The following is a 16050-nucleotide window of genomic DNA, read 5'->3' on the forward strand; positions in this document are numbered from 1 at the left end:
CCTTATACGGGGGAATTGACAATTTATTTCATCTAGAACATTCAAGGATAGTGTTTAACGAGTAAAAAACTATCGTTGGCTTCCGACCGTGGTGCGAGTGTTCTGAAATTTTTAATACGATTCGTCATCGAGGCCACCAGTCAGCATTTCGGAGGCCCTGCCAAGAACATTAAGAGAATCCTTCGTGGACAGTGTGTGATACGTCGATTCTGACGCTTCTCGTGTCGCGTCGGAGAAGATTATCTACTGCGGCAACAATCCGTCGATCTGCCAATGAAACAGGTTTTGCCGTACTGATGTATACACGTGTGTCATTTTGCAAGAGAGAATTTACATCGGTTCCGACTACATACGCAAGCTTTTGCATCTCCTTTCCTATTTAATTTCTATTATTTTTTACAAAGTGACGAAGGAAAAGGCAGCGCGCGATGGTCGTTGGATTTTAATCATTCGTATTTCACTCGATGAGCCTTCGAGGCTTGGAGAGCGAAGAGAATTGTGATTTTACAAGAATTCATTTGTATGAGGACAAATTGCAATCGGTGAAATTTAATGGAAATTAATATTTAAGTGTAGGTACACCCGATCGTTTTTTTTTATAAGTAAAATCTCCAACTGTACTATCGATGCGTTCAAGCATTCGTGACGCGTCGCGTGTTTTAATCAGTACTATATGCATTTCGAAAAGATACTTTTTTTTGCTATTGACATGCTGGACAGAGAGTTAATATTTCAAAGCAGTATGATTATACTTAACGCTGCTGAGTTTCTTATTATTTTGTCGCTCAAATTGATACATTGAATATCCTGCTAAAATTAATAAAACAATTTGTTTTACGTTCACATAATGAATTTCGGGATATAACGGATATCGAACTTTGTTGAATGTTCCTGAGAGATAGTCAAATGTCCACCGTGTAGTAAAACCAATATATGTATAAATTAAAAATATGATATTATGATTTCTAGCGTATATTAGCATACTTAGGCGAAATAGAGAACAATATAGAAAATGATGGCTATTTATTGATCGATTTAGTATTTATTTTCTATGTTTCCAGATTTTGGAAAGTAAACGATTAATATCTTCTGTACTGTATATGTACTTTTCGTGTCATGTTTGGTCCTCTGAAGTATATCGGACGAGCAGCCTTAGAGAAAACACTTTACGAATACATACAGAATGATCGGAACGATCAGTCGAAAGATTAATTTGAAGAGCATAAGAAAACAAAAGAGAAGAAAAGATGAAATCAGAGAGGGTCTGTCAATAACAGAAGAATAAGTCATTCAAGCAAGGAAACGAGGAAAAAAAAGAGAGAAATGCTGTGACTGCAATCATTACTGTGGGGGAAAAATCGCGCGATCCGCAAGGAACATATTACACACTGTAAGCCGTATTATGTAATGCGATGCGTGCGCGAATAATTGTGTCGCCGGCTGTTGAGCCGCGCACAAGAGCGGAGAAATTGTTCACGTGCGAGTAGTCCTGTATTTTTATTATTTTACATTGTGCGCGACGCGTCGGTGAGCATTTTCCGACAATGCTCGTCGACGAGGATCAAGTGCGTGTGCCTGTAATCCTCTCTTTGATAAAAAAATGAGATTTCAATGCAAATGCAATGCAAGCGAGGAAAGCGAGAGCAGAACGGCACACGCGCGCACGTTTCCGGAAGGGCACCGTGTGAGGTGGGATGGCAAAAGAAATGTCTTCTAACTTGTCCGAGTGTTTCAATTTGATCGAGGATCGTCGTACGTATCGTCGTCGGTGTAGCGAGGTGCAAGGAGCGCGTAAATCGATCGCGAGACGAATTGTAATCGCGATCGCTCGTCGCGTCGCGTACGCACGAGACTCGCGACACACGCGTGTCGCAAAACGATACCCGGCGTACGCGGACTGCGTGCGACGCTCCTCGCGCGTTATTTACTTGTAACCGTGATGATACTGCTAATACGTTTATTTCACTCGATACCGAGCGAGCGCGAGAGATAGTATCTTAACGGAACGGTAAATGTACCATTCTGTCGGTCTCTTATTTAGTAATTTGCACATTTACGCGCTACAGTAGGCGAATATACGAACAAAGATATAAGCAGACGTTTCGGTGAATCGTACGCGGTACGCCGATAAATATATATCGAATAAAAAGTAACGAGAGAGTCTCTAAAGTGTGCGAAGAAGAAAAAGTGAAAGAAAAGAGAAACTGATGAAAAACAAATATCGAAGAAAGAGGTTCACCAATGTGTCGTACATTTATAGTTCATTAGCAATAAGTTATTGTGCGCGTCATGAAGCGCGTTTACACACGTACTTCTTGCATGCGTAGGTATAACGTATGCTCGTGAAGAATGATGTAGAGTGTCAATATTGTTACAAAATACCTCATACGGGACGATCACGTATTAATTCAATGTTCTTTCATTCGGTGAATTTTGCGTTTTATTTATAGTATTATGTGAAGAGAGAACAGTGACAGGAGACTTCTACAAAAATGAATATAATAATAAACATTACAAAAGGATTATCAAATGCCAAGTCCCTCTTCGTATACGGCCTTTCATCCACCTGCGCTCCAACATCCTTATGTTACATTGAGAAAAGCAAGACCTCGTGATCGTCTTATACAGGGTGTCCCATTTTAAATGCCGCAGGCAAAATCTCGAAAAATATGGGACATACGGAAAAATGTTTCGAACAAAAGTTGCATGGTTTGAAGGGGCCACATGATGAAAATATGTACTTGACCTTGAGTGACCTTTTCAAGGCCAGGTCAATGTGATGGATGTTTTCTTAAATGGGACCCCCCCCCCCTTTTTTATTGTATATTCTTGTAGCTTAGTTCGAGAGCTTTCCAAAACACTACCTACTTTTGTTTTTTGCCCAAGCAGTTCCAAAGATACGAAGCGTCAAAGTTGACGCTTCATATCTTGGGAATATTTTCATCATGTGGCCCCCTTCAAACCATGCAACTTTTGTTCGAAACATTTTTCCGTATGTCCCATATTTTTCGAGATTTTTGCCTGCGGCATTAAAAATGGGACACCCTGTATAATCACTCGTGTAAAATATTTAGAGAGAGAGAGAAATTATATATATATACAAACTGAGGATTCAAGGTCGAAAATTGTACATTGCTTTTTCCTGATTGTACTAAATCTCTTAGCACTTATTTATATTTTCTAGTTCGGTATCAAGCGTTACATAAAATTCTAGGCATTACATAATTCTGTAGCCTTCACATTTGAAAGTAAATGATACCTTGATCTGGATTTAACTGTGCTTAATTACATGAAAGAAATTCAAATGCAATCAATTGCAATTAAAATGCTTTGGCTGATATAATATAATAACATTAGTCAATGAGCCGTTATAATTAAGAATCAACAATAGCCAAGTGTGAAAGACAACTTGGTGAGTCACGCGTTTCTCCAATTTCATTTTTCCCGCGATGTGCGGTCGAAAGGCCACTTTTATCAGACTCCGTGGGGGCCGAGTGGGAGAAGTACAACTCGCGCATCGCCAATCGCGTAAGACCACGATCGCAATGGCGGCGTGGCTGGATAATTCGGTGTTATCGGGCGGTTAGGTGTCGGTTTAGCGGTGCGAGCGGGTTAATTTGCTTATTTACAACGTTACTCGTCGTGATCGGTGAGTCGACCTGTCCTCAGCCATGTACAGTCTCTTGATATTGGCACTGTTGGATATAACTTTTGACGGTACGTACCCCTAACCTTTCTTGCACATTTAAACGAGAATTATACTCGTCTCTTCACACACATGATTGAGAACGGCTGTTTTTCTAGTGGTCGGAAGTGTTTCACAATTAGAGATCAACAAGCATTTAGAACTCGGCAGGGAATTCCTGGCGAAGGGCCAATTGCAGGATGCACTGTCACATTACCATGCAGCTGTTGGTAAGTATAATCGCGAATTTCTACCTTCCGGTCCTTGAATATTTCACTGCGAACGGCTGCGACTAGGGAACGATTCTCGAGAATAAGTTTTGTCTCTTTGCACAGAGGGAGATCCGCAGAATTACTTGACGTACTACAAGAGAGGCACGGTTTATTTAGCCTTGGGTAAAGCCAAATTCGCTCTCCTTGACTTTGACAAGGTTCTGGAATTAAAGGAAGACTTTACATCGGCACGACTTCAGCGCGGTTATATTTTACTTAAGCAAGCCCAGTTCGATGAGGCTGAAACTGACCTTTTGGATGTGGTACGTTTACTTCTCCACGCTCGCTCATTGCGCATGGATTATTCGCAGCAGATTATTTCTATCATTATTCCCATTTCCTTATTTCAGCTGTCTGTAGAAGGAAATAATATGGATGCCTTGAATGCCTTAGATAAGTTAAGATCAGCTAAGGAAGACATGAAAATAATCGATCTGCTGCTGTATAATGACGATTATGCAGCAGCCGTACATCAAATCACGCGAATTATCGAGGTATGCCCGTGGTCCTCTAGTCTTAGGGAGCTCAGGGCGCAGAATTACGTTGCCCTTGGGGATTACATGAGCGCCATATCCGATATACGCTCGACTACGAAATTGTTATCTGATAATACCGAGGGATTCTTCAAGCTGTCGACGTGGCTGTACCGTCTTGGACAAGTCGACGAAGCGTTGAAGTAAGTGATTAACTAGCAAAATGTATATTACCGAGATTTTCGTCAAGATTTGCGTGATTAACGTGATGTGTGAATATTTAGGGAGATTCGGGAATGTTTGAAGCTTGATCCGGACCATAAGCAATGCTTCCCATTTTACAAGAAGATCAGAAAGATCAACAAGCTGCTGCAGGATATGGAGACTGCACTGGAGGAGTCAAAGGATCACGACACGTGCATCGATCTGGCACAGCATGTACTAAAGCAAGAGCCGAACGAGCAGAAAGTGCGGTTCACGGCCTTTCATTATCTCTGCAAGTGTTACACGGCGAATCTTGAGCCGACCCTCGCGATCGAAAATTGCAAGCAAGCGTTGAAAATTATGAAGGAGCCTGGTGTCATTTGTGACAGTGCGGAGGCGTATCTTGCTGCGGAGATGTTCGACGATGGTAATTTACAGTCTCGTTGATATATCTTTTTTTGAATATATTTTTACATTTTTAATATATTTTTATAATATACTTTTTTGCCAACAGCCATCAGGGACTTCAAGGAAGCGTTAGAGATAGATCCAAACTTCCAAAGGGCGAAGCAGGGCATGCAGAAGGCGCAGCAGCGCCAAAAGCTGTCGGAGTCGCGGGATTACTACAAGATCCTCGGCGTATCGAGGAACGCGAATAAACGCGACATCATCAAGGCATATCGGAAGGCGGCGCAGAAGTGGCATCCGGACAATTTCCAGGAGGGCGACGAGAAGAAGCGCGCGCAGAAGAAGTTCATCGACATCGCCGCTGCCAAAGAGGTCCTCACGGATGACGAGAAGAGGGCGAAGTTCGATCAGGGCGAGGATCCCCTGGATCCGGAGTCCGGGCGACACCAGCAAGGCTTCAACCCCTTCCAGGAATTTCACCACTTCCATGGCTCTCCCTTCCAATTTAAATTCCACTTTAATTAGATACACGGCAGATCGTCATCTTGTGATAGGTCAATTACCACTCTCAAATTTTCAACGTTTCTCGTTGCTTCGCATTTCGGTCGCGACAGTATCATCTTCACTTTACCCACTTAGCCTGAATTTCATTCCGCTACCTCGTCGGTGAAGATCGCGCGTGTCGTTTAGCCTGTCGGACTCGGAGAACTGAACGTGAACCCGATTCCTATAGATGGGATCGGTGAACGCGGAGAGCCAGTGGCCGTCTCGCTACATCGGACTCAACAATGTGACTCGAAGACTGGAAACGGGATTTTCTTTAACGAGAGATCAAGTGAGAAGTCAAGTTTAACCCTGTAGTTTATTCGCTGCAAGAGAATCGCGATACACGTGCATGCAAACTGACCGATGGATATAATCTGTTTTGATTCACGTTCGTCGTTCGTCGTGCAATACCGTCGCACCGTCGATCTACACACACTGAAACCTGGTGAAATGTGATCACGCCACATTGTGTTGCAGTACAAACGAAAGGGGGACGTATAGTGATCATCACACTGCCACTGAGGTTGCTTCAGCGGCTATTCGTATTAGCTTTTAGAGAACATACGGAAACTAGATTGTACAATTCGAGACATTATCGCGCTTTATCGGGTACGAATACCAAGTTCAATCGGTATTTATATCGTTACTACTTTTTTGCGTGCGGTGTTCGTACTCGGTAACGTTCACGTAATGTGTAGAATAACAATGCTGTGCGCTTGTCACGTTCGTGTGAATGCGAGTTGGAACTTCATGTAAATATTGTATCTCTCTGATATTTGTTTAAAAATATATTTGAGTAATTTATACAGACACGCCAAAGCGAGTTATTGTAATAGCATGTAAGAAGGATTTCTCAATGATGAAACACGACTTTCCCCGTAATTTGCTTATCTGAAACTCTTTCTTTCTTTTAATTACGACATCAAGTTCGATATCTTGTTCTTATCTTTTAGCTTCTAGTCTGAATTTCTTGCTTAATTTCTTTCGCCTCTTCAACCGTTTTCGCAGGTTTTTATATTTTCCCAATTCCCGCCTCACCATGTGACCCCTCCATCTTGACTGAATGACGGTCGCAGCTTTGTGCAGTTTACCGCGGTGCTCCGCTTCCTCCCGTAATCTTCTCTCCTCGCTGATGTACTCGTCGATCAGTTCTCGTTGCTCGTCTCTTAGAGAGCGCATTTCGTCCATTTCCAATTTCTGTTTGTCTACTTTTTCCTGTTGGCAGGTGAAAAGAATTTTATTAAATTTTAATTTGTTGGGAAACATTTGAAAATTTTATTATTTATGTTAAATTATAATTTGTTATGATTTATTTTTTACATTTAATAATTGTAATAACAGCGCGTTATTCCGAGTATACCTTTAATTCATCGATCTCTTGCTGCCGCCGCACCAGCTCCTCGCTGTACCTAGTCGTCCACGCGACTATCTGCTTTTCCTTCTCTTCGATATCCGCCTCCAGGTAAGCGCTGATCTCTGCCGACATAATCTGCTCCGCGTTGCACTCCTTCGAGCGATCGCTCAATCCGTTCAGCACATCCGTCTTCCGCAGCTGCAGCTTGAGCGCCTGTTGCTCCAATCTGGCCCTCGCCCATCTCTCCGCGTAGCCTGTGACCACAATACCCAGCTAGCAGAATATCAAGAAGCGCGCATTTACGCATATAATCGCACATGTACTACCTAGCTTCCCGCTGTTCAAGAATATCGCGCGATCGACTGCTGCGTCGCTCTCCTGCGCCAGTCGGATTGTACTCTCCGTATCCTCCGCGCTCGCCGTTTTACTCGACTCCAACGTCCCTCGAAGTTGTCCGGCTCGATTGAGCCACGCTCGCGCGCTCGTTTCGAGATCACGCTCGCCCTCCCGTTTCCTCGCGATACTGTCGAGCTCCTCTTGCAAGCTGTCAAATTTTCTGTCGTCTCTTACGTCGCGCAGAACTCTTTCGAGCACTCTGCGCACGTAGTTCCTAAATGCCACGTATAAAAAAACGGATAGAAACCGTGAAATGTAGACTTCCGAATTGAGATATTTAGTCTCGACGTTGAGTGAAATATCGAAGGTCGCAAACGCACCTGTCCCGCTGCATCTTCTCCGCCGCCGTGGGCACAAGCGGCAAGAGGCCCATGTCTTCTCTGAAGATCGCTCTAGGCTCGTCAGGCACCCCATACGCCTCGTCAACCGTTTTAAACCCAGTTTCGTCCCAGCGCGGGTCCACGCTGGCTGGTATCACGAATCCGACCGTGAGCAGCTGCTCCAAGCACTCTTCGAGTACACGTGATATAGCGGCTGCTTCTAGCGGCGTGAGCAAGTCGACCGGTGAAATTAATTCCATCTGCAATCTGTCTTCCGAATGTTCTTCTCTCGAAGATAACGTACTCGTGGGCGATTCCGGATGGGCTGAGGGTATCTCGGGCTCATCCAGCCGTAACGTCTGAATAATAAATTTATTAATTATTAATTATATATTTATTAATAATTAAATTTGTTATTTATATTTTCATGTAATTCAGTTTGTGCAGAGAGAAGCGCCTGTGGGAATGCTATCCTACTCGATCATCGTTCATGTCCATTTTCGAGACTTTGTCTAAATTTTGCATAAATATGTCGGCGGTCTGCTTCAACGCTTTCTCGATGGTACGTTCATTCATTGACTCAAGTGTTACATTGTCAACAAGTGTTACTTTCCTACGAGCCTGTTGAAGAGTTATCGACGACAGTCGGTCGAGGGCAACATCTCTTTGAAACGCTTGCACGTCTTGAGATGCATGCATTATATGCTAAAATATTATGTCTTGTGTTATTTCACATTTAATGATAAAAAATATTTAAAAAATATAGATAACATTTTAAGACATCTTGAAATAATTAGTGCATAATAATAATAAATTCTTTTTTGAAATACTCTTCAGGCACGTGTAACGCTCTTATATTCGAGTGTGCAAATTAATTTAATTCTTTAAAATAATATAATAATAACGTCATACACCAAGAGATTTGCCCTGTCAAAGCTGATAAAAATAATTTCTAACAGTACCGTTTAACCATATTTACTAACCTTATTATCGTTAATTTTCTACTTTTCTTATTTTTTCTCATTAATTAATACATCTGCTAGAAATATAGAGAGCGTAAGCACGCAATATATCGGTACTGAAATCTTGGATTTAATCTCGTTCCAAGTCATGTTGCTGAATTTTCGCAGCGTCAGCGTCAGTTGCTAAAAATTTACATAGATCATTTCGGAAACAAGCAAATGTCGATTTTCCGACATTTATCCACGTGTGTGAAGTTAGCCCCGCACTTTTTGAATTTCATCTTTTTCTTGATTGTGCTGAATTGTGCTACGTTTGTGCCATATTGTGCCGCAGACCGCAGTTCAATATTTCAAACCGTTTTCGAAAAAAAAATAAAAAACGAAAAATTTGGTAGCCCCGCACTTTTCGAATTTCATCTTTTTCTTGATTGTGCTGAATTGTGCTACGTTTGTGCCATATTGTGCCGCAGACCGCAGTTCAATATCTCAAACCGTTTTCGAAAAAAAAATAAAAAACGAAAAATTTGGTAGCCCCGCACTTTTCGAATTTCATCTTTTTCTTGATTGTGCTGAATTGTGCTACGTTTGTGCCATATTGTGCCGCAGACCGCAGTTCAATATTTCAAACCGTTTTCGAAAAAAAAATAAAAAACGAAAAATTTGGTAGCCCCGCACTTTTCGAATTTCATCTTTTTCTTGATTGTGCTGAATTGTGCTACGTTTGTGCCATATTGTGCCGCAGACCGCAGTTCAATATTTCAAACCGTTTTCGAAAAAAAAATAAAAAACGAAAAATTTGGTAGCCCCGCACTTTTCGAATTTCATCTTTTTCTTGATTGTGCTGAATTGTGCTACGTTTGTGCCATATTGTGCCGCAGACCGCAGTTCAATATTTCAAACCGTTTTCGAAAAAAAAATAAAAAACGAAAAATTTGGTAGCCCCGCACTTTTCGAATTTCATCTTTTTCTTGATTGTGCTGAATTGTGCTACGTTTGTGCCATATTGTGCCGCAGACCGCAGTTCAATATTTCAAACCGTTTTCGAAAAAAAAATAAAAAACGAAAAATTTGGTAGCCCCGCACTTTTCGAATTTCATCTTTTTCTTGATTGTGCTGAATTGTGCTACGTTTGTGCCATATTGTGCCGCAGACCGCAGTTCAATATCTCAAACCGTTTTCGAAAAAAAAATAAAAAACGAAAAATTTGGTAGCCCCGCACTTTTCGAATTTCATCTTTTTCTTGATTGTGCTGAATTGTGCTACGTTTGTGCCATATTGTGCCGCAGACCGCAGTTCAATATTTCAAACCGTTTTCGAAAAAAAAATAAAAAACGAAAAATTTGGTAGCCCCGCACTTTTCGAATTTCATCTTTTTCTTGATTGTGCTGAATTGTGCTACGTTTGTGCCATATTGTGCCGCAAACCGCAGTTCAATATCTCAAACCGTTTTCGAAAAAAAATAAAAAATGAAAAATTTGGTAGCCCCGCACTTTTCGAATTTTGCTGACTTTTTTATCAATCTCTTTCCATTTTACCTACTACTTTCGATAGTCGTTCATTTTTCTCGACTAGCATAATTCAGCACAATTTACTAAATTCGATTATGTACCATGGTTTGGACGGTATAAAGTTTTGCATTTTTCTATTCCTAAACCCTAAGTTCCTATCAGCGACTGTTTTGCAAAATCCAGTAATCTGACGAAATTATGTCATTAGAAAAAGTTGTGCTCGTCGATCGCAATCTGGTACAACCGAAAAAACTTCGAAAATATCAAATTTTTATTTCGCCCTCATCATTTTTTGGATAACTTTGACTAATCTTCACGATAATCCACGCTTCTTATGCATGTGTTTCGTAGATTTTGAGTAGCACAATCCAGCACAACTCGCAGAATTCGATTATCGTTCGCCGTTCGTAAGTTATAAGAGTTTAAAATTTTCTATTCCTAAAAAACCGTTACACTTCAGTCCTAACTTTCTCTGTACTGCGATATCTAGCGGTCTGAGGAAATTTTGTCACTTGAAAAAGTTGTTGTGCTACTCTAGCACAATCCGGTACAAGTGGAAAAAATTCGAAAATGTCAAATTTTTTATTCACCCCCACCCCTTTTTCATTAATAATTATCGACTCTCAAATTAATTTCCGATTTTTATGCATGTCCCTCGTAGAGAATGAATAGTACAACTCGCAGAAATTATATTTGCTTTGCAATGTGATTTTATATGTTTTTTAATCTTTATGAATTTTTTTTATCGAAACGGAATAAAATATTCAAATTTTTCCAACGGCACAAGTCAACGCCAATTTGGACAAAAAATTTGAGCTTAATCGCGAAAAAGTGCAGAGCTACCAAATGTTTCATTTTATTTTTTTTTCGAAAACGGTTTGAGATATTGAACTGCGGTTTGCGGCACAATACAGCACAAACGGAGCACAATGCAACACAATTAATGAAAATTCAAAATTCGAAAAGTGCGGGGCTACCAACACACACAAAATTCCATAAGATCGTAAGCGTAATGGCGGAACGAACGTGAAAAGAATCTCGAACCAATCACGAGCGTTCCGCCATTGTTCCGCATTGCGCATATTCCGCACCATGGGATCGCGCCATAAGAAAATCGACCAATCACCAATTCCGGAGCGCTGAGCTCAAGCCAGCTGATTAATCCAAGTTGTTGAAGCTCTCGGAGCACTTGAGTTCATGCCGAAACCGGTATTTATCGTGCATACTATCACGTACTGCTTCGAGTGCTTCGACTTCTCCGCCCCCCCCCCCCCCCTCAAGCTACCTTCCTCCTCGTCACTTTCTCACGTTTCCGCGAGTGTAGTGCGGAACCGCGCGATAAATCACGGCCAATTTCTTCCCGCCTTTTAAGACGGCTGATCGATTTGGATTCACGCTGAAGCTTGTCGTGGTTATGCTTCATCGATACTACTTGCTGCGCGAGAAACTGTAACGAACGAGTGATCGGATGACGCATCTATTCGGACTTAGAAACTGATAGATTTGATTGAATACGTGAGTAGAGGGATGAGCACATACAGAGCACTCCGCTTCTTGTAACCCAAGTAGTGATGCATATCAGTGTAAGCACAACCGTGACTAATACACAAAGAACGCCAGCGTGAAGCCGCGAACGTGAGAATCGCGCGCGTAAAACTGATGCTTACTAAACGCACTGTCTCCCCGTAACTTTGGTAGTGGGCCCAACCATCGAGAATGCACTTGGCTGTGTGAACAATAGTTGCTCGTAAAACAGTTGTGCAATGGCCGTGGCACGGCCGTCCGGCGTCGCCGTTTAACTACTCGATTTTACTCCTTAATTTATTATCTTTTCTTTCTTTTTTTTTACGCCGAAATTGTTACGATCGCCCCAGATCGCGATCATGTCATCGAGGGTAAGATGTAATGCTAACGTTAATGCGTCATGCTTTGTCTCTAGCGGGTTCTACAATGAGAATTTAAGGTATAAAACTTAAGCTTTAAGCTTTAAACCACAAGAAATTGATCAATCACAGTCGATTTCTTTTTTCACATTCGATTGTGATTGGTCGATTTCTTACAGCTTAAAGCTTAAAAATTAAATTTTGTGCTTTAAACTCTCATTGTAGAACCCGCTTAATGCAAAAAAATGCTAATCAGTCTTAATAATTTTCCTGTGATAACTTCGTATCATAGGAAGTAGTTTCTTTGAGATAGTAACGCATATTAGTGCATATTAACGTGTTGTGCAATATATACATTCATGTTTATTCTGTGGTAATTTTCAGAAAGAAATCAAGACGACTGAGCAGGAGCTTGCTTATCGTCAAAAGCACTGTCATGGTAAGTTAATATAATTTAAGTTTACAGATAAAAGAATAATGTACGCGCGCGTCGCCATGCAGTAATAATTTTTCTGTATTTACGTAATTACTTTTAAAAAGGCCAATAATATAGATGACGTTTTTTTTAAATTAGACATTAGAGTTCTCAAGGAGAGAGGTATAAAATGTTCTTCATGTGGCAATGAATTAAATGTCTCGTCAAATCGAATCTTTTCTAATCCGTGGATAGGAATATTGCAATGTGAGGTAAAATATTGTTACACACACACACACACACATATAAATGTTATGTCTTATTCAGTTACAAGGTTTATGTAATTGTGTTATCTGTTAATTATTTATTTTCATTTTATCAGCAATGTCGAAAACACTTTAAGGAAGTAAGTACGAGATTTGAAAAGAATAACACTGAGAAATATTGTTATATATGTGGTAACAGCAATAAACTGTATGTATGTGGTGATGAAGATTGCACCTCGGCATTTTGCAAGGTAATATATACGTAGCACGATTTTTTAACGTTAAGTTTTAATGTTGATCGTTAGCTAAAGATTTATGTAATTTTTCATTATGTTTCATTTCTAGAAATGTATAAAGAGAAATGTGAGTTTATCATTGTTAGCTGCAGAAAAGGACGATTGGAAATGCTTCACATGCAATCCTAAGCCTATTTGGCAATTGAGAGCTGTGTGCGCAGTTGTGATGAGTGATCTTTCAAAGTAAGTGTGATTATGCGTAATGTTGGTGACAGAATCTTAAATGTATATTTTTATTGATATATTTATATATTTTTTATTAAACTTTATAAGTACAATCGGCTAATTAGAGAGAGCGAATTATTATACCGACAATTCAAAAAGTTGGAGCAACTGTAAAAATTAATTTATTTATTTGTATTCGAAACGATTTATTAATTTAATAAATAACTTTTAATCCTCAACTCAACACGTTTTCGTTCGATCTTTGTCTGTATAATCAGCGTTTATGAAAGCTGTTGTGACGTCTATCAAAAAATGATTACAACTTCTTGAATTTGACATTAGAAAATTAAAATGTATTAGAACTTTCAACGAGCAGTAAATTAATGTTTCTCGATGGTCTTGAAGAAGTCGCATGTTTTCGTTAATGTTTAATGTTCTTTGCATCGCATGCATCGCATGCATTGTTTTATAATTTTCGAGTCATGCTGTTAGTCCGTTCTGTTATAATTCAGTAGAGGAAGATTGTCAAAACGATTATAATTATTGTAAAAAGCAAGATATAAAGTACAGAAGAGCAAAATAAAACACACATGTCGCATTTCTAGCTACAGGACTGGCTGACAGACACTAAAAAGATACTTCGAGAATAAAGAACAAGTTAAAGAAGAACGAGGGATGTGCATGTCTATACAATATTTCCACATCCAAAAGAAGAGTTGTTTACATTTGGAAATATATACATTTGGAATGGATATTTTGTTTCAGAGGGCATAACAGGAGAGACACCCACACACGTGAAAAACATACTTTGCCATTTGACAAACAACGATTCAGAAAAACTAGAGAAATACAAAAGGCCTTGAGCGCGTTTTGTGACGAAGACGATGATGACGGTAATTATTCTGACAACAGCTCATTTCTTACTGCAAGATCTACAATATCTATGCTGGGAGCGTGTAACACAAATCGTGACGTAAAGAGACAAGATACAAACTCGGCTTCGCGAGAAAGTATATTGGAAATAAGCTTGGTAGATTCTACGTCTAGCGAGAGCTCATCTAGCTCGCGCGAACGACGAGGCGAGCAAAGAAAAAGCAGAGAGCGCGAGAAAGCGAGATCGGTGGATGAACAAGATTCCAGCAGCGGCGTCGCACAGAGAGTTTCCAAATTAGCTATGAATGGAAAATGTAAACCAAGGAGAAATGTAATTTCTTCCGATGATTCGGATGACGAGTCCCCCGATCTGAGTAGAACGGTCAGACAGAAGCACACGGTCAAACATAAGAAGTCCGAAGAAGTGAGAAGTAAAACGAGCAATCGTAATTACACGAACTCTTCCGACAGCGAGAGCGATTGTGTAAACGAAACGTCGAATACATCCAAGAGTCTTTCAAAGTATACGGCGCACCAGAAGAAGGGAAAGATCGCTGGTGGTTCTTGTAGCACGAAGTCGGCTAAGGACAAACAGAAGAAGATGAATCACGATTCATCTAACGAATCTGAAGATGATCTCGAGCACAAGAAGCAAACTAAAAAGAAGAGTTCTACGAATAATACGCTGCATAGTAAGGATGAACAAAAGCAAGAGAATCGTGAAAAATTGCTGAAGAGAACCTTTTGCGAGACTCGAGAGGATGACTCAGACGCCAGCTCTGGTAAGGAATTTCAAAAGATAAAAATTCAAAAGTTGCATAGCGATAAATATTCTAAAAGGCAATTGTTCAATTTGGAACAAGATCGTAGCAAGTTAACTAACTTGGAGACCGAAAAAGGTGAGAGGAGTATCGATGAGCCGACGACCTCGGGTTTCAATGAAGCAAAAGAAATTTTGAAAGGATGTAAAAAGATATGTCTAAGTTTTCTAATGTACATAGACTCTATAGAGCAACTCTATGGAAAGAAGGCTGAAGAAGAAGTGATACTGAAATCTGCGGGGAAGGTTAATAAATTGAAGACGATGCTGGAGAAGAAGGAAAGGGATTTAACGACTTTCTGTCAATCGTGCTCCAAGACTAGGGAAAATCGCGTTGCTACGAGAAATTCGCGCAAGATAATTAGCGATGACGACGACGATGATGAGCAAGTTTCAGAAATAACTGATACACGCGAAGAACGCCCAATGAGTGAGAACGGACGTAATTCTGGGAACGAGCGAGAGGGCAAGGACGTGTCCGAGTGTGACAGTGAAGAAATATTTTCAGCAGACGAGATGAGAACACCTCAGAAGATGCAAAGCAAGAAGAGTATATCGAGGGTAGAAGATGATCCCGATGATATCACTACTGAAATTGGCAAAGACAGAATGCCGATAGATAAATCGAAAACTAATGATAATGTGGATTTACAAGATGAAAAATCAGCTGCAGTATCATCTATCTCAAAAGAAAAAAATATCAGAACGGAAAACACAAAATCAAATGAAAAGCAACTGCTTAGAGAATGTGATAGCAACAGCAAAAGGACAGAATTGGCAGAAAAAGATACTGATTCGAAAGATGAGAAACAGGCCAAATTAAATGCTAACAATCATGATAATGAAAGCACCTTTGAAGATTCCTCTGCAAAAAATGGTAATCAGGAAACGACATTACGGGGTGACAACCAAGATGATTCTATAAGCAGAACGGTTGCAATTGACGTGTCATTAGATTTGTTTGATTCATCTTTCGACCTCCACGACGAAGATGAAAATGAGATGGAAGCAGAAAAAATGGATACAGAAACGAGCTGTGAGAAAACAAAGTTTTTATCTAAAACTACGTCTTTAGATACTCGTGAAACCTCGTTGCAGGATAAAATTCCAGATGAAAAAAATAATGCGTCTGCTTTGGTTCCTAGAGGCGAAGAAGAGGATTATCGAATCAGGTAAACACGGTGTCTGCATGTACAAGCAAGGA

At 40.3% G+C, this 16050-nt stretch overlaps 3 protein-coding genes across 4 annotated transcripts in view; 2 read left to right on the top strand and 1 right to left on the bottom strand.

The window, feature by feature from the left end:
• Positions 1 to 3511: 3511 nt before the first annotated feature.
• LOC105283277 (dnaJ homolog subfamily C member 3) lies at positions 3512 to 6400 on the top strand. The gene is made up of 6 exons (XM_011345903.3): positions 3512 to 3717; positions 3805 to 3915; positions 4021 to 4220; positions 4308 to 4633; positions 4715 to 5061; positions 5149 to 6400. The coding sequence occupies exons 1-6, from the start codon at positions 3672 to 3674 to the stop codon at positions 5565 to 5567; spliced, it is 1449 nt and encodes a 482-aa protein (XP_011344205.2). The 5' UTR covers positions 3512 to 3671; the 3' UTR covers positions 5568 to 6400.
• On the bottom strand, positions 6364 to 11342 carry LOC105283301 (dynein regulatory complex protein 9). 2 transcript variants are annotated; one of them, XM_026974836.1, is made up of 7 exons: positions 11220 to 11307; positions 8642 to 8803; positions 8136 to 8363; positions 7659 to 8017; positions 7269 to 7552; positions 6949 to 7196; positions 6364 to 6803 (listed from the first exon to the last, which is right to left on the bottom strand). In XM_026974836.1, exons 3-7 carry the CDS (start codon positions 8355 to 8357, stop codon positions 6531 to 6533), a joined length of 1386 nt encoding a protein of 461 aa, XP_026830637.1. In that variant the 5' UTR covers positions 8358 to 8363; positions 8642 to 8803; positions 11220 to 11307; the 3' UTR covers positions 6364 to 6530. The 2 variants fall into 2 exon arrangements, with proteins under 2 accessions (XP_026830637.1, XP_019888513.2); XM_020032954.2 differs by having other exon boundaries at positions 8136 to 8803; positions 11255 to 11342.
• A 66-nt stretch (positions 11343 to 11408) lies between these two features.
• The window catches only part of LOC113563352 (dentin sialophosphoprotein-like), a 5296-nt gene continuing 654 nt past the window's right edge, over positions 11409 to 16050 (top strand). Inside the window, exons 1-6 of the mRNA XM_026974822.1 lie at positions 11409 to 12023; positions 12396 to 12450; positions 12586 to 12698; positions 12809 to 12943; positions 13038 to 13171; positions 13919 to 16018. Of these exons, the coding sequence (XP_026830623.1) occupies positions 12012 to 12023; positions 12396 to 12450; positions 12586 to 12698; positions 12809 to 12943; positions 13038 to 13171; positions 13919 to 16018 (2549 nt within the window). The 5' untranslated portion in view covers positions 11409 to 12011. The remainder of the gene's footprint in view (positions 12024 to 12395; positions 12451 to 12585; positions 12699 to 12808; positions 12944 to 13037; positions 13172 to 13918; positions 16019 to 16050) is intronic.

The sequence above is a fragment of the Ooceraea biroi genome, chromosome 14 (assembly GCF_003672135.1).
Source record: "Ooceraea biroi isolate clonal line C1 chromosome 14, Obir_v5.4, whole genome shotgun sequence".
NCBI classification, from domain to species: Eukaryota; Metazoa; Arthropoda; class Insecta; order Hymenoptera; family Formicidae; genus Ooceraea; species Ooceraea biroi.

Bases quoted from the DNA above. Each gene is read 5' to 3' on its own strand.
- LOC105283277 (XM_011345903.3), top strand. From the start codon at position 3,672: ATGTACAGTCTCTTGATATTGGCACTGTTGGATATAACTTTTGACG. The intron at 3,916-4,020 runs GTAAGTATAATC...CTCTTTGCACAG, and splicing joins ACATTACCATGCAGCTGTTG to AGGGAGATCCGCAGAATTAC. The intron at 5,062-5,148 runs GTAATTTACAGT...TTTTGCCAACAG, and splicing joins TGCGGAGATGTTCGACGATG to CCATCAGGGACTTCAAGGAA.
- LOC105283301 (XM_020032954.2), bottom strand. From the start codon at position 8,357: ATGCATGCATCTCAAGACGTGCAAGCGTTTCAAAGAGATGTTGCCCTC. The intron at 8,018-8,135 runs GTAGGATAGCAT...TTTATTATTCAG, and splicing joins TGGACATGAACGATGATCGA to ACGTTACGGCTGGATGAGCC. The intron at 7,553-7,658 runs GTGCGTTTGCGA...CGTGGCATTTAG, and splicing joins GAGAAGATGCAGCGGGACAG to GAACTACGTGCGCAGAGTGC.